Here is a 25,543-nt window from a genome sequence, read left to right on the forward strand (position 1 = left end):
ATAAAATAAAGGGTTGGACTATATAGCCCTGAAGGAGCCTTCTTACTCTGGCTTCATGTTCCTGCGAAAGACAACAAGGCAGAATTAAAGAGTCAGGAAAGGTTTGGGTTAGAATCGCGTCTCTGACATCTGGCTGATAGTGGGTAATCCCCTCGGATCCCTGAGCTTCAGTTTTCTCTTCTGTAAAAGGGGACTGGTAATAACTGCATTTCTAGCTCATGGAATAATTGTACAGCTCCTGAGATGATGCACATAAAGGGTCATTATTAAGGTTTAATAGGCTCTAGAAGGAGTATCCTACGGCGCATCCTTTTATCCTAATCTGGATTTGGGAAAAAGGAAAAGAAAGCAGAGCATCTAGTCTGACATTTCCAGATTTGGGGAGAACAAATTTCTAAAAGTCCACAGAAATGCTGGGTCCACTGGTTTAAAATTCTGTAGAGGAAGTCAGTCCCTGAAGGACGGGAAAAGGCATGAGGAGAAATAATTCTGATGAGGAGGAGTTGTCTGAAGGGATGATGTGGATGCACAGGGACCTCTCCAACTAACAGATTATCAGCAAATATATGCAAAAGATGGAGAGAAGCAGGTGGCAGGAAATGCCCAGAGACGCCGTCCTGTAAGACTTGGGCTCCCGGAATAACTGGAGAACTGATTTTGTAAAGGAAGAGTTAAAGAGCATCGGAAAAAGGAATCCACCATCATAAAGGGCCAGCAGAACTCCATCAAAAGCAGGAGGGGACCGCTGAAAGTCATTTCCTTTCTGGCAGGCAACCAGAGGGGCAGCTCGGGCTATCTAGATGTGAGAAAAGCCCTGCTGAGGTCTTGCGCTGCCTCTGGAGAGGATGGTGACCTGAGAATGGGCTCAGACGGACTCCAAGAACATCCATCCCTGATCTATGGACTCTGAGAATATCCATCCCTGGATTTCTGGATTTCAAGAGTATCATCTCTGGATCCATGGGCTCCATAGAGAGCCTCCATGTCCTTTCCAGGTAGTCTCCACCATCAAATTCTCTCCCTCCCCCTGGTGCAGCCCTCATCCCACCTCCCGGCGGGGTTTCCCTTCCTAGTTTCCAATGGGGGACTCAATTCCCTTGCCCCCTCAGGAATCCCCCCCCTCGGGGCCCCTGGCCAGGGGCCCCGGCGGCCGGGGATCCTTCCCCGGACCCCCACCCGTGATCTCTGTTTTCTTCACCCCCTCCACCTACCCCCACCCCTCCCCCGGGTCCTCCCTCCTCCCTGGGGCTCTCGCGCTCCCGGCCTTGGTTGGCGCTGCTCCCGAGGGGGAGGGCTCCCTCATTCTGGGGGTGGATGGGGCTTCCAACCCCCTGGTTTGTTTGGATCCCCCGGCCCTCATGGACCTGGGGCCGACTTCCAGAAAAGCCCAGGACGCTCCGAGGGCCTCCCCAGGACGGGGAGCGGGGCAGCCCCCCCCATTTGTTGCAGTTGAGGATCCGTTAACCTGGGGCCTCCGGGCCAAGAGGAGGCTTCCCGTGTTGGGCGCAGGGGCCAGAACTGGCCCGAAGGGGCCCAGACAAAGCGAGGACTGTCGGGAAAAACGTACCGAGAATGACCCGGCGCTGGGGATGACCCGAAAAGGGCCGCCCCGCCCCAGGACCCAGGTTCTGGGCGGGCTCAAGGGGCGGGTCCCCCATCCGGTCCTTGGGAGGGGCTGGGGGCCCCTTTCCCTGCCCCCCCCCATCCCCATCCTCCCCCCCGGGGCGTCCGGGGCGCCTGGGCACCCAAACCGCCGCTGACCCCTAGATGGTGCTGATGGCTCGGGACCGGCCCGGCGGCCGCGCCCCCCCCGCCCCGGCCGCCCCCCTGCGGGTGGGACAAAAGGAGGGGCTGGGCCCGGGGGCTGGGCACGCCCCCGTCCGCGCGCGGCCCCGCCCAGGCCGGGCCCCTCCGCCGCCCGCGGCCTGGGAGCCCATGGGGGTTGAGGCCGGCCCCGGCGGGGGCGCTGGCACGGGGCCCGGCCCCAGGGAAGGGGCAGCCTCCCGATCTTCCCCCTCCCTCCTCCTCCTCCTCTCCCCCCCCTCCCCATCTCTCCTTCCTCCTCCTCCTTCTCTCCCCCTCCTCCTCCCTCCCCCCTCCTCTTTCTCTCCCCCTTCCTCTTCCCCCTCCTCCCCCCTCCTCTCCTCCTCCTCCTTCTCTCCCTCCTCCTCCCTCTCCCCTCCTCCTCCTCCCCCTTCCTCTTCCCCCTCTCCTCTCCCCCCTCCTCTCCTCCTCCCCCCCCCTCCTCCTTCCTCCTCCTCTCTCCCTCCTCCCCCCCCTCCTTTTTTTTCCCCTCCCCTCCCCAGGGCCCAAGACGCTCGGGACACCCACGCACCCACCCCCCCCCGCGCCCCCCCCGCGGGCCGCCCTCTCGGGATCCGAGCCTCCTGCGCCGTGAACGGGCCCACCCCACGGGGCACCTCCGTGCATACACACAAACAGGGCGCGCACCCACGCACCGCGGCCCACCCACAGGCACGGCGTGCCACGCAAGCCCGCGTGCCGCCCCCACACATACCCGTGCGCCCGGGCCCGACCCCCACAGGCCCAAGCCGCGTGCCCCCGCCCGTGCCCGCGGGCCCCGAACTTGCCTCGGGGTATCGGGTGCTCTTTCCCAACCCTTGCCCGGCCTCTGGGGGCAGTTCCCCTCGGGTGGACGATCCCGGCCTCTCTGAACCTCCGTCCCCGCTTCCCCCCGTTGCTGGACCCTCGGGCCGGCAGCGCTGTGTTCGATCTGCCCTTAGACACTCGTCACTGCGGGCTCTGGGTAAAGCCCCCGGCCTGGTCTGCCTCGGTGTCCTTCTCTGTGAAGCGGGGGCAGGGCGGCCCCGGCGCCCGGGGGCCGGCAGCTGGCCGCCTTCCCTTCCCGGGCCGTCGGCCGGGCCTCTATCCTACCAGGGGCTCCCCAGCCGGGCCCGGGGGCCGGCAGGGGCCCCTCGCCCCTGGGCCCGTCAGGGCCGGGGTAGCCCCCGGGGCCCCAGGGGAGGCGGCCTCGGAGCAATGACCGACCCCGGGCGGGGCTCCCAGGGCAATCCCTCCTCCCTGGCCCCCACCGTCCGGATGCGTTTGGGCTTTCAGCGGCCCAGGAGCCTCCGTCCGAATTGTGGGGAATGGGGGGACCCGGATGCACCCTTCTTGGAGGGCGTTTGGGGGGAGGGGCGCTCCCTGGACATCACCTTCGGGACTGGGGGGGCGGGGCTAGCGGTTCCTGGAGATCCGGTTCACCCCTGACCCCTGTGGTCTTAGGGACTTTTTCACCAGGTGGGAAGATGCGCAAGGTGAGCCCTACTTCCGGGGCAATAAACGGCTGTTCACAAGCGCACTGAACTTTCAGCTCTGAAACACAAAAAGGGGGGAGAGGTTGGGGACGGAGACGGAAGAGAGGAAGTGAGGGAAGGAAAGAGGAAATGGAAGGGGGAGGAGAAGAGGAAGGACAGGGGAAGGGAAAGGAAAGGAAGGGAGAGGAGAAGAGGAAGGGCAGGGGAAGGGAAAGGAGGGAAAGGAAAGGAAGGGAAGAGGAGGAAGGACAGGGGAAGGGAAAGGAAAGGGGAAGAGGGAGGAAGGAAGGGGAAGGGAAAGGAAAGGAAGGGAAAGGAAGGGAAGGAAGGAGAAGGGAAAGGAAGGAAAGGAAAGGAAAGGAAGGAGGAAGGGAAGGAAGGGAAAGAAGGGAGGGGAGGGAAGGACAGGGAAGGAAAGGAAGGAAAAGGGAAGGGGAGAGGAAGGAAGGAAGGGGGGAAGGAAGGAAAGAAAGGAAGGGAGAAAGGAGAGGAAGGACAGGGGGGGAAAGGAGGGAAAGGAAAGGAAGGAGGGAGAAGAGGGAAGGGCAGGGAGGAAAGGAGGGAAAGGAAAGGGGAGAAGAAGAGGAAGGGCAGGGGAAGGGAAGGGAGGAAAGGAAAGGAAGGGAGAGAAGAGGAAAGGGGCAGGGAAGGGAAGGAGGGAAAGGAAGGAAGGGGAGAAGAGGAGAGGAAGGGCAGGGGAAGGGAAAGGAGGGAAAGGAAAGGAAGGGAGAAGAGGAGAGGAAGGGCAGGGGAAGGGAAAGGAGGGAAAGGAAAGGAAGGGAGAAGAGGAGAGGAAGGACAGGGGGAGGGAAAGGAGGGAAAGGAAAGGAAAGGAAGGGAGAAGAGAAGAGGAAGGGCAGGGGAAGGGAAAGGAGGGAAAGGAAAGGAAGGGAGAGGAGAGGAAAGAAGGGCAGCTTCCTTCTAAATCTATTGCATTTCTGCTGAGAAGTAGAGCAGAACTGCTTGGTGCCAACAGAAAGCCCGAGTGTTGCAGTCTTTGCAGGCCCTGGTCTCTGATGCTGCGCCTGCATTTTCTGCCCAGACAGGTTCCTCTGCTTTCCCCCCCAAGGGAAGTGACTAATGGGTGGAAGGGAATGAGGTTCTTGGTCACAGCAACTCTTTAAAATTTTTTGTTTCATTAAATATTTCCCAATTCCATGTAAAAAAAAAATTTTTTTAATTTTGAGTTCCAGATTCCTGCCCATCCTCCACCTCTCCTCCCCTCTTGAGAAGAAAGCAATTTGATCTGAATCATACATGAGAAGTCATATAAAACATAGGTTGACGCGCGGCCTGCTGCAAAAGGGAACACAAAACAAAGCAGAAAAGATCATTCTTCCATCTCCACTGCGTCCAACAGTTCTTTCTCTAGAGATGGAAGCATTTTCACCTTGAGCCCTTTGAAATTGCCTTGGAGTGTGGTCTTCTTGCTCAAGGAAGCCAAGTCCTCCTCGGTTGATCGTCATGTAATATCGCTATAATGGCACACAACGTCTCTGTGGTTCTACTCCTAATTTTTACAGTAGTTCCCGTAAGTCTTCTCAGGTTTTCTGCTCCTCTTTCTTATAGCACAATGATATGCCATCACAAGCAGATACCATAGCATGTTTAGCCACTTGATGGCCGTTCCCCCAGTTTCCAATTCTTTCCCACCACAAAAAGAGCTACTACAAGTGTTTTTGTACATATGGCTTCTTTTCCTTTTAAAAGAAGTCTCTTTGGGCTACAGACTGAGCAGTGATCCTGCTGGCTCCAAGGGATTAGAGTTGGGTACCTTTGGGGCCTTGTTTCAGACTGTTCTCCAGAGTGGTTGGACATTTCACTCCTCCACGACACTGTCGCGTTTGTCGCTAGTTCACCAGTGTCTCTACCAGTGCATCATTCAGTCTTTCAGTCATGTCCAACTCTTCATGACCTGTGCAGCATACTGGCCCTGGAGCTTTCTTGGTTTGCCCCTGGAGTGGCTCTCCATCTCCTCCTGCTGTGGATCACAGCAAACGGAGCTTAGGTGACTCGCCCAAGTTTACACACTAGTCAGAGTCTGAGACCGGATCTGAAGGCAAGAAGACCTTGGGAGGCCATTGATAGATGGAAGGTCTCTCTTCCAATGCAGGACAACGTTTGCTCACTACCTTAGAACTTTAGAGAGCCCAGAGGCTCACAGACTTCCCAGGTGCCACAGTCAGGATGTGACTCCAAAGCAAGCTCCCCATATGCTCTAAAAGGCTCTTCCTTTAAATATCAAATAAAATCAAATTAAAATCATATAAAAGAAAAAACTGGGAAATTTTCGCTCTCTATTCGTAAAAAAAAAAAAAAAAAAAAAAAATTAATTTAAATTGAAAGCCACCAGCTGGAGGCCTCCCTCCCCATCAACACAGGTATGCTTCTGCCATGTCTTGGCACCCTGTTACCCTCCTAGGCATGGCCTGTAGTTCTTATTTCCACTGTGTTCCAGCCTCCGTCCACCCCCTAACACAAGCCTAACTAAGCACAGGGCTAGTGTGTGCTGGCTTTCTCTGATCAGCTTCATGGAACCTCCCAGAATCCCCAGGGATACCAATGGCAACCACTGGCTGTCAACCCCCCCTCCTTTTTTTTTTTTTTTTTTTTTTTGGCATTCTGGGCCACTTTCAGGATAAAGTAACTTCCCTTACCTTGCATAGATCCACAAGGTTGAGAGCTAGAAAACCCTTCGGAAATCAGCCCCTCTGACCTTCTCTTTTGGGAGTATTTTTCCATAGCATTTCCCTCTGGTTGCACGTCAAGAAAGTTTTTTAAATTGTTTTTATAAGATTTTGACTTCCAAATGTTTCTCCCTTCCTCCCTACCCTCTCCTCTTCTGAAAATGATAGGCAGTTTAATATAGTTTATACATGTGTTATCATATAAAATATATTTCTATATTAGTCACAGTTGTGAAAAAAGAAATGGATCAAAAGAAAAAATACAAGAAAGAATAAACTAAGTAAAAAAGTATGCTTTGATCTGCATTCAGGATCGATATATCAGTTCTTTATCTGACTATGGATAGCATTTTCCTTTGCCAGTCCTTTGTACTCATCCTAAATCACTGGGTTGCTGAGAAGAGCCGAGTCAATCGCAGTTGTTCGTCAGGCAATGTTGCCAACACGACTTATGATGTTTTCCTGGTTCTGCTCATCTCCCTTTGCATTACTCCCTACAAGTCTTTCTAGGTTTTTCTGAAGTCTGTCTGTTCATAATTTCTTCTTGCACAGTAGTACATTCAAATATCACAGCTGTTCATCCTTCCCATAATTAATTGTCATTCTGTCACTTTCCCATATTTTGTCACCATGAAAAGGGCAGTTAGAAATCGTTTTTCAGATGTAGCAGATGTAGGTCCTTTTCCTTTTTTATGATCTCTTTGGGATGTAGACCTAGTAGTGGTATTGTTAGGTCAAAGGTAGGCAGAGTTTGGTTCCACCAACAATACACTAGTGTCTGTCCCAATTTTCCCATATCTTCTCCAATATTTGTCATTTTCTTTTTATCGTCTAATCCGATCTGTGAAATGGTGTCTCAGAGTTGTTTTAATGTGCATTTCTCCAATCAAAAATTATTTAGGGCACTTCTTCATGTGTCTCCAGATAGCTTTGATTTGTTTATTTGAAAACCACCTGTTCATATCCTTTGACTATTTATCAATTGGAGAATGATTTGTATTCTTATAAATTTGACTCAGTTGCCTATTTATTTGAAAAATTATCAGAGACACTTGCTTTAAAGATTGTTTCCCCACTTTCTGCTTTCCTTCTAATCTTGGTTGCATTGGTTTTATTTGTACAAAAACTTTTCAATTTAATATAATCAAAATGATTTATTTTATATCTTATAATGTTCTCTATCTCTTATTTCTTCATGAATTCTTCCCTTTCTCATAGATCTGACTGGTAGATTATTCCCTGCACTTCTAATTTGAGTATAGTTATCATTTTTTAGGTCCAAATCAGGATTACTACCTGTGTATTTCCCTCCATCTTATTCTTCCTCCTGTTCTCCTCCTCTCCCCTCTCCCTCCTCTTTTCTCTTCCCTTTTCTTCTCCAGTATTTCCCTTCTGCCCACCACTTTTTGCCTTTCTTGCTGTCAGTTCCCACCCCCTTTACTTAATCTCCTTCCCTGTAAGATAAAACAATGGATATATTAAACTGATTGTGTTTATTATTCAACGCTGATTAGATTAAGGTTCAAGCAATGCTCATTGTCCACCCTTCCAAGACATCAGGACAGTTGTTTTTTTTTTTTAATAATTTCTTCACAGATGGTGTCCAGGTCCTCCTTTTGATCATGGTCATACTATCTCTTCTGGATCTATTTTCCAAGAGACTTGGTATTTTATGCTTTCTTCCTTTTTTCATTCTTTTGAATTTATCTTATTGATTTTTGATATTTCATAGAGTCATTAGCTTGCACTAGTTCAAAGGTGTTTTCCTCAATTCATTTTCATACTCTTTTCTATTTGGCCAATTGTTTCCTTTAAGGAGTTTTCTGCAGTGGATTTTTGTGACTCCTTTTCTATCTGGCTAATTCTACTTTTTAAGCAGTTTTCCAAACTATTGACATTTTTTCCATAATTCTCTTGCATGATTCTCATTTCTTTTCCCAATTTTTCCTTTGATATGATTTTAATTTGATTTTATTTGATATTTAAAGGAAGAGCCTTTTAGAGATCTTCCAAAAGTTTTTCTGGGCTTCCTGTTTTACCTTGAGATTATGCTGATTGGTGTTCTGACTTTGATTTATCCTCTTCTGAGTTTGTGTCTTGGTATTCCCTGTCACCATAACACATTTCTATAATTAGGTTCTTTTTTGCTGTTGTTTTTTGCTCATCTTTTTTTGGGGGGGTCTTTTTCCTTTTTTAAAAATTTGAGCTCTTTCTCGGGGATGGAAGGGACATTATCTCAGGTTTCTTGTGCAAGGGACTGCAAGCCCTAGCTGTTTCCCGGTGCTGGACCGATGTTGCCCTGAGGCACACTGGGAGCCCTTGTGGGTGGTGTTGAGTGAGTGGTGGGCTACTGGAGGCTATGGGGGTCTCACAGATTGCCTGGTGCTAAGCTAAGATTTTAGTGATGATATCTGGTGTGTGCTGAAGCCAGGGGGTACTTCTGCAGTTTCCTGGGGTGACACTAAAGCCTCAGGGGCTAGGCTGTTTGTCTGGGGCTGTGATGAAGCAAGTGATGTTCCTGCCGGGAGGATTCCTGCCTGCCCTCAGTTGCCCTGAAGCATGGGGAGATCCAAAGGTGGGGATGGCGGTCTGGCCAGGGGCTCACCAAAGCTTGATTCTTGGAGTAGGAGGGTGCCATGGGGGCGGCCTGCCCCCCTCCCCGGAGCTTATGGTGGGCCCTCTGGGAAGCTTCCCATCCTGCACTGCACCCCCCCAACCCAAGCCAGAAGCCTCCTCCTGCTGATCATCACTGGGCCCCCATCTTCTTGCTGGATCTGCTGCTCCAGGATGGTTTCTGGGACCCGTGGCTGTCTGGAGACAACTATGGGATCTCCTGCTTTCTCCACCATGACTTCCTCCTTTGCAAGATCAGCCAACTGACAGGAAGTAGCTTGTCTAAGGTCACAGAATGCAAAATTAGAATCCGCGGCCCCTAACTACCTGGGAAGAACTCTTTCTGTTGTCCCATGATTCTTCTTTCCACTACTTCTCCAAGGCTGAGCTCAGTAAACTTTGTTGAATGAATGAGGGAGGGAGGAGGGAACAAGTGAGTGATGATGGATGGATTGGGCCCAGACCTTGTTGACCCCTTTTCTTGCAGGGAATCGGAGCGGGAGCCGGGAATAGAAAGTCCAGGTTACCGGTAATTTTGTTTGATGTGTTTCCTCCCCCTCCCCGTGTTAGAAGCCATTCAGCTACAGGTAAAAGGCTGCTGAGCCGAAAGTGTTAATTAGGGCCAATTAACAGTGGCTGGAGCTGCTCTGCCAATAAAAGAGGCCCCGGTGATGGGGAGCACCCCGGAGACCTTGTTTTCTCTTTCCGCTCCCCGAGCTCCAGCTGAAGCTTCTTGGCTGGGCTTCCTCTCAGGCTGCTGAAGGTTGGGACCATGAAGGGGGTGCCTGGAGGAATTAAGGAGGGGGCCCACTCTGCTCCTGCCTCGGCAGGGAGCCCAGCGGTCCAGGCAGGGATGCGGGAGAAACCCAGGGAGGAGGCCAGCGGCAAGATCCCTGCCCTGGCTGCCAGTCTGTGCTCTGTAAAAAGGGCCGGGGTTCCAATCAGCAGCTCTGACATGGGGGCTCCCAGATCTCTTCCACTCTGTTCTAAGGCCTCAAAAATGCCCTATTCTTGTTCTCTCCCAGCTCTGGCCTCCTTTGTTCTCTGTCCCAAGGTCTCTCCCTTCTCTGGCTCTATGTTCTAAGTCTGGGGCTCACAGGAGACTTTTCCCATCTAACCCTAGTGGGAGCACTTCAGATGTTGCTTCCCATCTGCCATATGGAATGATGTGGGACCAGAAGTCCCCTAGACGCCATGTCACTAGTCTGATCAGCAAGAACCCTGCGCTGATGCTCCCAGAAGAACTTTCTATATTAGGTTCTTTCTTTGCTGTTATTTTTGCTCATCTTTTTCCTTTCTTTTAAATTTGAGCTCTTTTTCCAGGATGGAGAGGACACTTTCTCAGATTTCTTAGGGACTTAGCTATTTACCTGGTTCCAGACCGATGCTCTTCCCCTCTTGGGGGGAGAGGGTAAATTCTGCTGCTGTAGAGAGGTCAGTCACAGAACTGGGACATTTAATAGGCAGGGATAGGCTCCGACCAACCCGGACATCCAGACACTAGACAAAAGCTGGAAAGGGGCATTCTAGGGCAGCTTTCCTGGCCGCTTGCCATTGATATCTTCATCTTTGGCCAACTGGAAATCCCAAGGATGGTTCTAGCTAAAGATTTCAAAGTGCCTGATACCCAGACTCTTCCCAGAGGGCTTCCTCATGAAAGAACCCACGGCAAGGTAACGGTCACCAAGGTCATGTATTTGCTAAGTCATGGAGCTAGAATCAAGATCATTGGACTCAAAACTGGAGGCTTTCTACCATTGTGATTCTTGACTCTTGTGTGTAACATGGCCCATTTCATTCTGACAACTCTCCTCACTGTAGTTGCTTTGGAAATGCCCTTTTTAATGGCTCTTTGGACCCAGCTGATAACCAATTGAGCAGACACCAAGAGGGGGCTCATGATAGTCAGTGCCAGAAAAGCCCACCTGTTCTGGGTACCCCTAGTGTCGATACCACAAAGAAAGAGCGCAGCATGTAAGACAACTGGACAGGCAGGGCAGCCGGCTCGGGGGCAGGGCAGCTGGCTCGGCAGGGCTTGGAAACAGAGGCAGCATCTCATTCTGTGAGCACCCAGTATAAATATAAAGCAGATAGTGGGTAATATGGGGAGGCAGAGTCCTAGCGGCCGTGGGATAGGGGCAGGTGGGTGCAGAAGGCAGCATTGAGGCTGAGGCTGGGACAGCATCAAAAGCTGATTGGGATCCAGGAGGGAGAGGTGGGGAGGGGCCAACTGACAATAGAGATGTCCCAGGTAAGGAGCAGTTGCACTGGATCTTGGGCTGGGAAAGGGAGAAAGGGCCGGCAGATTGGTCAGGCCCAACCAGACAGAGATTGCTAGAGGCAGTGGTGAGTGGGAGAGTGACAGGGTCAGGTTCTGCTGAAGGAAGATACTGTGACCAAGAAAGGCCGGCTGACTTGTCCCACTGCACAGACTGGGTGTCTTTCCCAGCAGAAAGGTTGTTGCCAGTCAGGAAGACTGAGAGAAACGTTAACTGGAGGTTGCCTTGAATTGGCCTTTAAAGAATCACTCCAAATCCAATCGGCAAATAGGGACATTGTGTACTGGAAGGTTCTTCAGGAGGGCTTTGGGTGAAAAGCGGATTCATAGCAGGGAACTGTATCCTATGGTACCTTAGAGCCACATCATCCAGGACCAAGATGGTGCAGCCCCCCTGCTTCTGCCCTGGTAAGAAATGCACCCAGTTGTAGATACCACAGTTAGAGTGAGCGTTGATCACCAAGAGTGTGTCCAAGGGCAGATGGCCCTGAAGCCGAAGGGCCCCAAGTCCCTCATGTGACAGAATCAAAGACGTTTGCCCCGAATTAAGGAAACATGGGAAAGGAGGGCAGGACCCACAGCTATCTTCCTGAATGGAAAGGACTCTCACGTGGAGCAAATTTAACTTTATTCCATTCGGTCTCAAAAGGCCCAATGAAGAGCAGAGGGAGGAAATCCCCCAGGAGAAAACTGCTTGAATGTCAAAGAAAGCTCCCTCACTGGCTAAGTGACCTCCAAATGAGAGATTGGAAGTCGCAACCACTGAGGTCCTTCCTACAGCACCTTTGAGCGATCAGAGGTGGGTTCCCTTGGATGAGGATGAGGGAAGACCCTAGGATCTCAAAGCCACGGTATCAGGTTCCCATACATATGGGACCGGCCGTCCCTGAATCTCCTTCCAGCTCGGGGACTGGTGTAGGCAGGGGCACAGAACCCCGAGGGCATGGAACCCTGAAGACACATCAGGGGGCAAGGGTTGGGCCAGACTGGCTTTTCTCAGACTCTCCTTTATCACGGATATTTATGGACTCCCGCCTTTTTTAGCGTAGCTCACATCTCATTTTTCTTTTTTTTTTTTTTTTTTTTTATTTAATAGCCTTTTATTTACAGGATATATGCATGGGTAACTTTACAGCATTAACAATTGCCAAACCTCTTGTTCCAATTTTTCACCTCTTACTCCCACCCCTCCCCTAGATGGCAGGATGACCAGTAGATGTTAAATATATTAAAATATAAATTAGATACACAATAAGTATACATGACCTAAACGTTATTTTGCTGTACAAAAAGAATCAGACTCTGAAATATTGTACAATTATCTCGTGAAGGAAATCAAAAATGCAGGTGGGCATAAATATAGGGATTGGGAATTCAATGTAATGGTTTTTAGTCATCTCCCAGAGTTCTTTTTCTGGGCATAGCTGGTTCAGTTCATTACTGCTCCATTAGAAATGATTTGGTTGATCTCGTTGCTGAGGATGGCCAGGTCCATCAGAACTGGTCATCATATAGTATTTTTGTTGAAGTATATAATGATCTCCTGGTCCTGCTCTATTTCACTCAGCATTAGTTCGTGTAAGTCTCTTCAGGCCTTTCTGAAATTATCCTGTTGGTCATTTCTTACAGAACAGTAATATTCCATAATTTTCATATACCACAATATATTCAGCCATTCTCCAACTGATGGACATCCATTCAGTTTCCAGTTTTTAGCCACTACAAAAAGGGCTGCCACAAACATTCGTGCACATACAGGTCCCTTTCCCTTCTTTATAATCTCTTTGATATAATCCAGTAGTAACACTACTGGATCAAAGGGTATGCACAGTTTGATAACTTTTTGAGCATAGTTCCAAACTACTTCCAAAATGGTTGGATTCGTTCACAACTCCACCAACAATGCATCAATGTCCCAGTTTTCCGCATCCCTCCAACAATCATCATTATTTTTTTCCTGTCATCTTAGCTAATCTGACAGGTGTGTAGTGGTATCTTAGAGTTGTCTTAATTTGTATTTCTCTGATTAATAATGACTTAGAGCATCTTTTCATATGACTAGAAATAGTTTCAATTTCTTCATCTGAGAATTGTCTGTTCATATCCTTTGACCATTTTTCAATTGAGAATGGCTTGATTTTTATAAATTAGAGTTAACTTTCTATATATTTTGGAAATGAGGCCTTTATCAGAACCTTTGACTGTAAAAATATTTTCCCAATTTATTGCTTCCCTTCTAATCTTGTCTGCATTAGTTTTGTTTGTACAAAAACTTTTCAGTTTGGTATAATCGAAATTTTTATGCTTTGGTCATAAAGACCTTCCCCTTCCACAGGTCTGAGAGATAAACTATCCTGTGTTCCTCTAATTTATTAATAATTTCATTCTTTATGCCTAGGTCATGAACCCATTTTGACCTTATCTTGGTGTACGGCGTTAAGTATGGATCAATGCCTAGTTTCTGCCATATTAGTTTCCAGTTTTCCCAGCAATTTTTATCAAACAGTAAGTTCTTATCCCAAAAGCTGGGATCTTTGGGTTTGTCAAAGACTAGGTTGCTATATTTGTTGACTGTTTTATCCCTTGAACTCTAATTTATTCCACTTGATCAACTAATCTATTCCTTAGCCAATACTAAATAGTTTTGGTAACTGCTGCTCTATAATATAATTTTAGATCTGGTACAGCTAAGCCACCTTCATTTGATTTTTTTTCATTAATTCCTTGGAAATTTTGACCTTTTGTTTTTCCATATGAACTTTGTTGTTATTTTTTCTAGGTCATTAAAATAGTTTTTGGGAGTCTGATTGGTATAGCGCTAAATAAATAGATTAGTTTAGGTAATATTGTCATCTTTGTTATATTTGCTCGCCCTATCCAAGAGCATTTAATATTTTTCCAATTGGTTAGATCAGACTTAATTTGTGTGAAAAGTGGTCTGTAATTTTGCTCATAAAGTTTCTGATTTTCTCTTGGAGATAGATTCCTAAATATTTTATATTATCAGTAGTTACTTTAAATGGAATTTCTCTTTGTAACTCTGACTGTTGGATTTTGTTAGTGATATATAAGAATGCTGATGATTTATGTGGGTTTATTTTATAACCAGCAACTTTGTTAAAGTTGTGGATTATTTCTAATAACTTTTAGCAGAATCTCATTTTCTAAGTATACCATCATGTCATCGGCAAAGAGTGATAATTTGTTCTCATTGCCTATTCTTATTCCTTTAATCTCTTTCTCAGCTCTTATTAGCTAAAGTAGTTTCTATACAATATTAAATAGTAACGGTGATAGTGGGCAACCTTGTTTCACTCCAGATCTTATTGGGAATGGTTGCAGTTTGTCTCCATTATATATGATGCTTACTGATGGTTTTAAATAGATGCTGCTGATTATTTTAAGGAAAAATCCATTTATTCCTATACTCTCAAGTGTTTTTAATAGGAATGGATGTTGGATTTTAGGATTTGCGAATTGGAAAAGACAAAGAACTCGCAAGAAAGTAGGATCTGTGAATTGGAAAAAGAAAATAATTCACTAAAAAAAAATTAGTGAAATGGAAAAAAATTCCACAGACCAAAACAATACATTTAAAACTCAATTGGACATATACAGAAAGAAGTAAAAAGCTAATGAAGAAAAATAATTTTTAAAAATTAGAACTGAACAAATAGAAACTAATGATTCATTGAGACAGCAAGAATCAGTCAAGCAAAAACAAAAAAATGACAAACTGAAAAACCATGAATTATCTACTTACAAAACGACAGACTTGGAAAATAGATCTAGGAGAGATAATCTGAGGATTATTGGACTTTCCAAAACTATGATGAAAAAAAGAGCCTAGATACTATTTTACAAGAAATCATCAAAGAGAACTGCCCAGATGTAATAGAATAAGAAGGTAAAATAGGCATTGAAAGAATTCATCGAACACCTTCTGAAAGAAACCCTAAAATAAAAACCCCAAGGAATATTGTGGCCAAATTTCAGAACTATCAGATTAAGGAAAAATTTTACAAGCAGCAAAAAAAAAAAAAAAAAAAAAAAAAAAAACATTTAAATACTGAGGTGCCACAATAAGGATCACCCAAGATCTGGCTGCCTCTACATTAAAGGAAAGAAGGGCCTGGAATATGATATTCCGAAAGGCACAAGAACTTGGGATGCAGCCAAGAATAAACTACCTAGCTAAGCTTGAGCATTTTCTTCCAGGGAAGAAGATGGATATTTAATGAAACAAATGAATTTCCATTTGTTTCTGAAGAAAAACCAGAACTAAAACAAAAAATTTGATCTCCAAGCATAGAACCTAAGAGATGCAGAAAAGGTAAAATAACTCTTTGAGAATTGTATTTCTGTTGTGGATATACAAAAAGAATAATGTATAATTTGATTGTACTGATATAATAAAAAAAGGGAAGTAGATATGGAAAAGGGATGATGGCAGAATAAGTTGGAAGGAGGGATAAAAAGAGGGAAACCACATCCCACGAAGAGGCAAAGGAAACTTATCATATCTGAGGGAATTTAGAGAGGGGGAGGAACATTGTGTGAATCTTACTCTCATCAGAGTTGGCTCAAAGAAAAAATAATTGACATTTGTTTTAGAGAAAATTTTCTCTCGCCTCATTAAAAATGGGGAAGAGGAAAAGGGAAAAGAAAAAGAGTAATAAGGGAAGGAAGGGGAAAAGACTCAAAGGGGGGAGGGAGGGATTATAAAGAGGGTAAGCATCGTGATACAAGAGGGGTACATAAGTTTAAAAGGGGAAAGAGGGTTGGGGGAGGCAAGAATAAGTAAAGCATAATATGGGGTTATTAGGATGGTAGGAAATACAGATTTAGTAATTCTAACCGTAAATGTGGAATGGGATGAACTCCCTACAAAGAGGGAGGCAGATAGCAGACTGGATCAAAAGTCAGAACCCTACAATATGTTGTTTACAAGAAACACATTTAAAGCAGGGAGATACATATAGAGTAAAGGTAAAAGGCTGGAGCAAAATCTATTATGCTTCAGGTGAAGTCAAAAAGCAGGGAAGCCATCCTTATCTCAGATCAAGCAAAAGTAAAAATTGATCTAATTAAAAGAGATAAGGAAGGAAACTGCATCCTGCTAAAGGGTAGCATAAACAACGAAGCAATATCAATATTAAACATATATGCACCAAGTGGTATGGCATCCAACTTCCTAAAGGAGAAGTTAAGAGAGTTGCAAGAAGAAATAGACAACAAAACTGTAATAGTAGGAGATCTCAACCTTGCACTCTCAGAATTAGACAAATCAAACCACAAAACAAATAAGCAAGAAATTAAAGAAGTAAATAGAATATTCAAAAAATTAGGTATGTTGGATCTTTGGAGAAAATTGAATGGAGATAGAAAGGAATATACTTTCTTCTCAGCAGTTCATGGAACCTATTCAAAATTGACCATATATTAGGACATAAAGACCTCAAATTAAATGCAAGAAAGCAGAAATAGTAAATGCTTTCTTTTCAGATCATGATGCAATAAAAACTACATTCAACAAAAAGTTAGGGGAAATAGACCTAAAAAGTAATTGAAACTGAAATAACTTATCTTAAAGAATGATTGGTGAAGCAGCAAATTATAAATACAATTAATAATTTCACTCAAGATAATGACAATGATGAGACATCATACCAAAATTTGTGGGATGCAGCCAAAGCGGTAATAAGAGGGAATTTTATATCCTTAGGGGCTTACTTGAATAAAACAGAGAAAGAAAAGATTAATGAATTGGCTATGAAACTAAAAAACTAAAAAGACCAAATTAAAAACCCCTAATCAAATACTAAATTGAAATTCTAAAATTAAAAGGAGAAATTAAAAATATTGAAAGTAAAAAAACTATTGAACTAATTAATAAAACTAAGAGTTGGTTCTATGAAAAAGCCAATAAAATAGATAAGCCTTTGGTAAATCTGATTAGAAAAAGGAGGGAGGAAAATGAAATTAGTAGTCTTAAAAATGAAAAGGGAGAACTTTCCACCAATGAAGAGGAAATTAGAGAAATCACATCTCATTTTTCATCCTCAAATGGCTGTCCACAGTTGGGCCCAAAATAGTCCTCCTAGGATCAAATACTTAATGATTTTTTCATTGAATGAATACATTTAATTGAATGAGGGAGCGACAAGGAAGAGCCGATTCCAGCCAGATCCTCACCAGAGCATCGCCACTGACAATCCATTGCTGCCCCTCTTCCCAGAACACCACAGCAATGGAGTAATTGGCGATGAAAGAACGGATTAAATATTAAAACCACCAGGATGCCCAGATTCTGAGCCCTCCTCCTGATGTTTCCCAGTGTATAAAATGGAATATTGGAACAGGCCTCTGTGCCTCAATGTCCCCATCTGTAAAAGGGCCATAATGACATTTCCCCACCTACCTAAACGGCTCTTTTAAGAAAGCGTTTTAGAAAGAGTTGATATTATTTGCATGGCCTGCTGGGCCGAGGGGCCGGGGAGAGGCTCCCTCGCCTTTGAGAACAATGCCTTTGCTGGCTGAGAATGCCAGGAATCCTCCACTGGGGTCATCACAACTGAGCGACCCAGAACAATCCCACGTGTTTTCTTAAGCGTCGGTCAAAGGGCGAGCAGTCTATGGAATAGGAATGATACCAGGGGCACTTAGCTCCAGAATCCGTAGGAGGCCAGATCTCCCTCTGAGGGATGACTAAGGTAGCCCTGAGAGTCCCTCGTCCCCTACAACCCCCAGGGGGTCCCCCAGCTCTGGCCTGGGCTTCTTCCTCCTCTCAGTGTGCCGGTTTTACTCTATCACCCTTCCAGGAGCAGCTCCTGGGCTGAGCTGTCTTTGCTCAGTAAACAGGAGAAGTCAGAAGGCAGCCCCCCCCCCATCTGCCCCTCCTTCTTTCCCCTCCATCAGCTCCTCCTGACCCAGCAGAACTGGGTCCCTAAGCCCAACCCCTCCGACCTGGGATTTAACTGAGTCACCTTCTTTTTCCTGCTTCCTAAAAAGAATCCTTCCCTGCCCTCCAACCCATGTAACTCCCCCTTAGCTTAGCGCATCCAGCTCCCGCACAGCGTGTCCCTGGTCCGACACTTGTGGTTTGGGTGACCGGTCGGTTGGGAGTGGGGTGAGACTCCGGCCTTGACAGGAAGCTGCCGAGCGAGGGGCAGATGGGAGCCCACTCTCCTGGCCCTCTCCAGGTTCCAGCCTCACTCGTTCCGGACCCCTTCCACACCGGCCTCCCTAACCCAAGCAACCCGCCCTGGCCATTATGGCCGCTCCCAGACATCCTTCTGCTTCACGGCTTCTCCCTACTCACGGGGGGACTAAAATGTCCTGCGATGCTCTCGCCCCTCGCCTCCAACTCTAAGGATCTGAAATCTCTTTCCAGAATCAACTCCAGAAAGCCTCCCTCCAAGATCCCAGCATCCACGGCTATATTTCAGTGCCTGAGCCACATGTGCACTTTCTCCTGCACCCCTCATGAAGAGTTAGTTTGGAAGCCAACTGGCCCATACCAGTGCCCCCTAAGTGCCAGGGCACTGCTCTAAGAGCTGGGGATGCGGGGGAAACGCCAAAGCAAAATCCCTGATCCCGAGGAGTTTGTGGCAAATGGGGAAGACAACATGCGAACAACTTCATGCAAACAGACTAAAAGCAGGATAAGCTGGATGAAGCAGGAGAGGGAGGGACAGGACCATAAAAGCTTGGGAAAGCTCGTGTAGCCGGGGTGGCTTTGGCTCAGACTCGGAATAAAGTGGGAACTGGAGAAGGGCAAGTGCAGAGTTCTGGGCACAGGACACAGCCAGGGGAGAGGCCGGGAGTCCGGAGACAGAGCAGAAGACCAGGGCACCTGGGAGGAAAGACTGGGAAGGGAGCAAGTGAGGGAGGACTTCCAATGCCAGGCGCGTTGAGTTTGAGATGATTGTGGGGAAAATTGGAGGTGTGAGACATGGTTGGGACGGGAGAGAGGTCACGGTTGAACAGAATCATCTTAACAGATCACTGAGCTCATGGGAGTTGATGAGGTCACAGAGTGAGCTCCTAAAGAGGGATAAAAGAACAGAGTCAAGGGAAACACGTCAGGGCACTAAGGGAACCCCCATAGTAAGTGCCCCTGACACGGGGGAAGATGCAGCAAAAGAGCCAGAGAAGGAGCAAGTGTGTGGAGAGCAGAAGCAGGAGAGAGTGAGACCTGAGGCCCAGAGGGAAGCGGGAGCCCACAGAATCCCTATGTCAGAGGCCGCCCAGAGATTGGGCAAGAGGAGGACAAAGAAAAGGCCATGAGGATGGTCAGCTAAGATGGCTCCGTCACTTTGGAGAGAGGCAACGTAAAGAACGGTTCAACTCTATTGGGAAAACCAGAAAGGACTGAGGGCTAGTGGGGGAGAGACCGGGATAAGTCACAGAAGGAAGAAGGAAGAGGAGCTGCCGCTCGGTGCTCCTTAGTAAGGGACCAAGAGGATCCTCTTGGGACTGAATGGGAAGGAGGAGAATCTTGACAGGAAGTTGGTGCCCCGGTTAAATAAGAAGTGAGGAAATGGGGCCCATTAGTCTTCGCCCCCAATGGAAGTCAAGCTCCAGTTTCGCAAGAATCGGCAGATGCGACGCTGAGGGCACTTGTGGGGACGTTTGCCAGGCCAGGGCTGAGTGCCGTGGCTTGTGGCTGTTGTCTTTGCTCTGGGCGTGGGGTTAGGCCCAGTTGTTCCAAGCTGAGCTAAAAACTTCTCAGACTGAGAGTCACATGAAGGCTGGCTCCAAGATAGCAGGCCCATGAGAGCAGGGACACACCAGTCTTTCTGAGGAGAACCCAACTGTGTTACTCTGGAAAAGGGAGGGTGGCTCCGCGCTTCCAACCGATCGGCGCTGATGTCGCGCCTGTGAGTGGTGGGGAGACCGGTCTGAGTGAGAGATGGAGGCCCAGTCTCAAAACACACAAATAGATCAGAAACAGAAACCACGGGGGAGAGAGACAGAGAGAGAAATCAATGAAAGATCATGAAAGGTGGGAAAGGCACCGCAAGATTGGAGGAGAATTCATACTAACCCTAATTAGTGTTTATATAATTCCAAGTTCTTCATATATGTTAAATCACTTGGTCCTCACAGCAACCCTTTGAAGTGGATGCCATTATTATCCCTATTTTGCAGATTAGGAAGTTGAGTCACAGAGAAGTTAATTGACTTGCCCAACATTACACAACTTGCTGACTCTTCATGACCCTTTTGGGGTTTTCCTTGGCAGAGATGCTGGAGGATTTGCCACTTCTCCATCTCATTTTAGGGATGAGGAAACTGAGGCAGACAGAGTAAAGTGACTTGTTCAGAGTCACACAGTTTAGAAGTGTCTGAGATCAGATTTTCATTCAGGAAAATGAATATTCCCAACTCCAGACCCAGCATTATGTGCACTACGGTGCCCCTAGGCAGAGGTTAAAGCAGGGTTCAAACTCAGATCTCTCTGATGCCAATCCTGTGTCCCCATGTCACCCAGCTGTTGTAAGCAACGGCAATCCTGTTTTACACAAAAAGGAAGAGAGCGGAGTTTTGTAATTATGGGCCAGGGAGCTTGACTCTGGGCTCTGGGGAAGGTCTAGAAGAGATCATTCGAGAGACGAGCACCCGGCACCTCAATTTATAAAACAGGGTTGCAGCAGCTTAAGGAGACTGAGACACAGACAGTTACATGGCCTGTGTTAGATCATGTAAATAGGAAGAAGCCACATCTTCCAGCTTCAAATCCAGCATCCTCTTCAGTGCTTCACGTCTCCCTGGGCCTCAGTTTACTCATCTCCAGAGCAATGATCGTGTTAGAGATGTGACGGCAGCAACTCCGATGGAGTACGGGCTGGCGCCAAGGTCTACAATTCTGTGACTTGGACTAGCCAGCTCCTAAGGGCCCTTCCTGCCCTAAATCCAGGGTCTTGCTTTTGAGCCTGACCTTTGTCAGGCTAGAACTTTGGGCCAAATCTCATGAGATGGATGTGACTAGAAAGAAATGGAGGTTCTTCTTCTTGGGTTCAAAAGAATCAAGTATATATTATTTTTTACCATGTTTAACATCTATTGGATTACTTGCCATCTACAGGAGGGGATGAGGGAAGGGGGAGAACTGGAACACAAGGTTTTGCAAGGGCTAATGTTGAAAATTTATCCATGCAGATGCTTTGAGAAAAAAAAAGCTTTAATTAAAAAAGAATCAAGTAAATATGCACCCATATGATGGGGAGACCTGTTGAGGCAAGTTTGTCTAAAAAGAGGAATAATTCTTCAGCCAGAAAATCCAAAGGAGTCACCATCATGGAGTCACTTTCATGAAACGATGCCGAGAAATGGAGTTTGCCTTGCAGGGCAGCCTAGCCTGCAGAAAGAAGGGGCTTCTCTCCCCATCCTCTGTCCCAGCTGGAGAAAATGCGGATGATCACGCCCAGTTCTGGGCTCTTTACTTACAGAAAGACATGGACAAGCTCGTAAGTGGCCAGAGGAAGGTGATTTCCGGCTAATTCTGAGACTAGTTGGAAGAACGGCCCTGGGGATTCTGCTGGAGGGATGGAAGTGAAAGCTGGCTCTGGGTGTTTACATGGCTGTAATGGGGGTTATCAAATTTGTTCTGGCTGATGGGTCTTGGGGACAAAGTCAGTGGAAGGCTTGCTGTTAGGATGTGGCTTCTTGGCAATGAGACATCCCCAAGTGGAAGGGGAGCCCCCAGAGGGTTCCCTTCGCTGGACATCTTCACGTGACCTCCGGGTGGCTGCTTCCTGGGATTATTTTCTCTGCATGGATCAGAGCAGGGGCCCGATGAGTTCCCCACCAGTTTGCTGTTTCTGTCACTATTCGTGATCACATTTTTGGTAAGTGCCAGATAACAAAATCATCGAATGTTGGAGTTGAATGAGATCCTAGAGGTCATCAAATCCATCCCTGCATTTAATAGATTGGGAAACTGAGGCGCAGAGCAGCAAAGGGATTTGTCCAAATTGATCCAGATCGGAGTCAGACTCTCTCTGCCAGTCACGGTCGCTTTCCAGACTATCCTGCTGCCTCTCGAGAGTAGGATCGTGTCTATATTTGTCTTTGTCAGCCCAGTGCCAAGAACAATAGCTGCCTGATTGATTAAACTCCATGATAAGATGCCAAAGTCTGAGAGTTTGCAGCATTTCCCCCTACTTTAGACCCAGAAATTCCAGACCATTGGAGCCCTTGTCTGGGCTCCAGGAGAAGGAGGTCGAGGCAGAAGTCTGAGTCACAGGGTCTGTGCTGTTTGGGGTCCAGAAGAAAAATTCCAGGACTGGCTTTGAGAAGAGAGAAAGATGTGTCCTCTTCCAGTGATGTCACTGGTCCTGGTGTGATGGAGACGGTGGCTAAAGGCGGCACTGGAGTCACAGGAGTCAGGGTCAATTCTTGCCTCTGCTACTTACTGTCTGTGGACCAGTGGTCAACTCCTTTGTCTCTCTGAACCTCAGTTTCTTCATCTGTAACAAGAGGGAGCTGATTTAGGTCACTGAGGTCTTTTTTTTTCAGAGCTGGCACATCAGTGTCATTCCTGAGGGATGTTAGGATAGGGTAAGGTGACTCAAGGGTCTTGGTCAAGGTAACATGTCAGGACATGGGAATAAACACAAGGGGCAGCATCTATTCTTGGGGTGGAGAGAAAGGATATGAGTGCAAAGACAAGAGTCAAGAAAGAGCACTGGCTGAGAATGCTGGGACAGAGGATGGCTAGAAGAAGGAGTAAATGAATCGGAGGCCCAGGACTCTCCAATGGCCCCAGAATTGAGATTTAGAGAGCATCTGTTCCAATCCCCTTATTTTACAGATGAGGAAACTGAGGCCCACTGAAACATGGCAAATAGCAGAACTGAGATTTGAACTCATAGCTTTTGAAAACAAATCCCCTAAACACAAGGCAAGTGGATACCTGAGTTCTCTTGTTGATTTTCAATCCATTTCAGTCCATGCTTTGTGGACCTTATTTGAGGTTTCCTTGGCAAAGCCATTTCCTTCTCCAGCTTGCACTAGAAACTGAGGCAGTATTAGGTGACTTGTTCAGGGTCACACAGCTAGGAAGTATTGGAGCCCACATTTGGAGTTGGGTCTCCCTGCCTCCAGGCTCAGCATTCTATGCACCATGGCATCCCCTGGTGGCTTCCTGAGCTTCCAACCTCCAGAAATGAGGACCTAGACATAGAGGGCAGCAATATTGGGGATTCTTTTCTGGAGTTCCAGAGCTTGTTCCTAGAGCTGGGCATGGGAAAGAAACAACATTCAGACTGGCTCCAGATTGTCCCTCCTGTGCCTCTGTCAGGGCCAGGGTAAATCCAACTGCCAGATTTCATGACTGAAAAGACCTTCACATGGAGCTGAAATCCATCTCCTGGTTATTCCTTCTCCTTGATCCCACCAGGGCCAAGCAGGACAGGACTAGTCCCTGAAGACCTCCCATGAGGCTACTGAAGTCTAAGATTAGAACAGGAAAAGACCCATTCTCTAATTCAGCTCACATCATGGACACAGAAGGAAACAAAGACTCCTATCTTCTCTCTCCAAAGCCATCGTTCACTCAATTGCACGCCCTTGCCGCTAAAATTGATCAGCAGTTGACAGTTTAGATCTGTTGACTTCATTTCTGAGCCTGCAAAGGCTCTTCCTCTTCATGCCCTCCCAACCCCATCAGCTGATCCAGAAACAATGTAGACTCGAGGCATCTCTCTTTCCTGGTCATTCCATGCTAGCCATTTCCCAGATCATGGATGCCTACAGAAAAGCAGCATTGGACCATAGAAAGAACATTAGAATTGGTGTTGGAGGATCTGGATTCAAATCTCATTCCACTCATTATGAGCTGTGTTACCCTAGAGAAGTAACTGACACGTCTGGGTCTCAGTATTAATGGAGTATGCGCTATGGCCACTGAGCATACAGGCTTAGATAGGTTCCCCAAGGTGGGGATGTGACAGGAAGTAACAATACTGGAGTCAGAGTCACTCTCCTTTCTGAAAATCATTCTGAAAACTGAGTGGAAGATGGACTTCAAGGCTCCTTCTAATTCAAAGAATACGTCAGTTATGTCTGATTTCTGTGCCACGAGAGCCAGCCTCAATGCTCATGCTTCATTGCTACCCTCTGCCCTTCTGGTTGGATGAGGAGCCATGAACTTCTCAACTTTAATTTAAGGAAGGGAGAATTCCAAAGAGACATGACCTAAGGCATCTCATTTTCCACTCAACTGCCCTCATTTGGGACTTCTCCCACCATGCCCCAATGCCAGGTACCTTCTCCCCACCCCTCTACTCCCACTTCATTTTTGTGGATTTTCTACCTCCCTTCAATTATAAGCCCCTCGAGAGAAAGGACTATTTTTTTTTATATTTTTTTCTCCGGGCCTTAGCACAGTACCTGGCATCTAAGAGCAACTTAATATATTTTTCTGGCTATTGACTACTGTTTGGAGTGAGACTTTCAAGCTTTTGGAAGAGTCCCATTGAATAGGGACAATCATGTGATTAGAGGGAAAGTGATAGGAAGGAGAAAGATTGTGGACACAGAAACAGTAAGATGTGGCTGCTATTTGAAAATGGGGGAGTGTGATGGGTAATGAGGAGTTGTGGATGGTCCCAAACTTGAATAATTGGGAAGGTGGAGGTGCTCTTGATATTAAAGGAAGTTTTCAGAAGGATGGATAATGAGTTCTGGTTTGGACATATTGACTTTAAGATAGTATGGGACGCCCACTTTTAAATGTCCAAAAAGCAGGTTATTTGGGGCTTGAGGAGAGTTATGGTTTGCTATTTAAACCTGAGAACAAGATCACCAAGAGAGATAGTAAAAATAGAAGAGAACCCAGGAAGGAGTCTTGGAAGATATCTAGATAAATAGATAGATGGATGCAAGGAAGGAAGGAAGGAAGGAAGGAAGGAAGGAAGATGGGAGGGAGAGACAGAGACAGATAGGTGAACGAATAGATGGATGGACGGATAGCTATAACTACATAAATATTGATCATTGAGTAAGAATTTACTTATGTGTTAACCAATGGCAATAAAACGCAAGCCTGAACACACCTACATTCAAGGAGCTCCTATTCTAATGGGAAAAGACAAACAGAGGGAGAGAGGATCATGGGAAGGAGATTGGTGAGGAAGTAGAGAAGTTTAAGAGAATGAATCAAGTTCGGAGCTGGGAATTGTAGGTGAGAATGATGAACTTGGAGGGAAGGAGTATGACCTGAAATAGAGAATGATCGCAAATGTCAAATGCTGCTGAAATCATGGGGAGTAGGAAGTGATAAAAAGGTCATTCGGAGATTATAAAGAAGGGAAAGGGACCTGTATGTGCACGAATGTTTGTGGCAGCCCTTTTTGTAGTGGCTAGAAACTGGAAACTGAATGGATGTCCATCAGTTGGAGAATGGCTGAATAAATTGTGGTATATGAAAATTATGGAATATTACTGTTCTGTAAGAAATGACCAACAGGATGATTTCAGAAAGGCCTGGAGAGACTTACACGAACTGATGCTGAGTGAAATGAGCAGGACCAGGAGATCATTATATACTTCAACAACAATACTAGATGATGACCAGTCCTGATGGATCAGGCCATCCTCAGCAACGAGATCAACCAAATCATTTCTAATGGAGCAGTAATGAACTGAACTAGCTATGCCCAGAAAAAGAACTCTGGGAG

General features: G+C 46.8%; 1 protein-coding gene across 1 annotated transcript in view; it reads left to right on the plus strand.

Moving 5' to 3' along the window:
* The window catches only part of LOC116420942 (basic proline-rich protein-like), a 31,420-nt gene extending 28,189 nt beyond the window's left edge, over nt 1-3,231 (plus strand). The window contains exons 4-5 of the mRNA XM_031949188.1: nt 1,110-1,645; nt 2,307-3,231. Coding sequence (XP_031805048.1) covers nt 1,110-1,645; nt 2,307-3,231 — 1,461 coding nt within the window. The remainder of the gene's footprint in view (nt 1-1,109; nt 1,646-2,306) is intronic.
* The last annotated feature ends 22,312 nt before the right edge of the window (nt 3,232-25,543 follow it).

This window comes from Sarcophilus harrisii, chromosome 2, assembly GCF_902635505.1.
Source record: "Sarcophilus harrisii chromosome 2, mSarHar1.11, whole genome shotgun sequence".
NCBI lineage: Eukaryota > Metazoa > Chordata > Mammalia > Dasyuromorphia > Dasyuridae > Sarcophilus > Sarcophilus harrisii.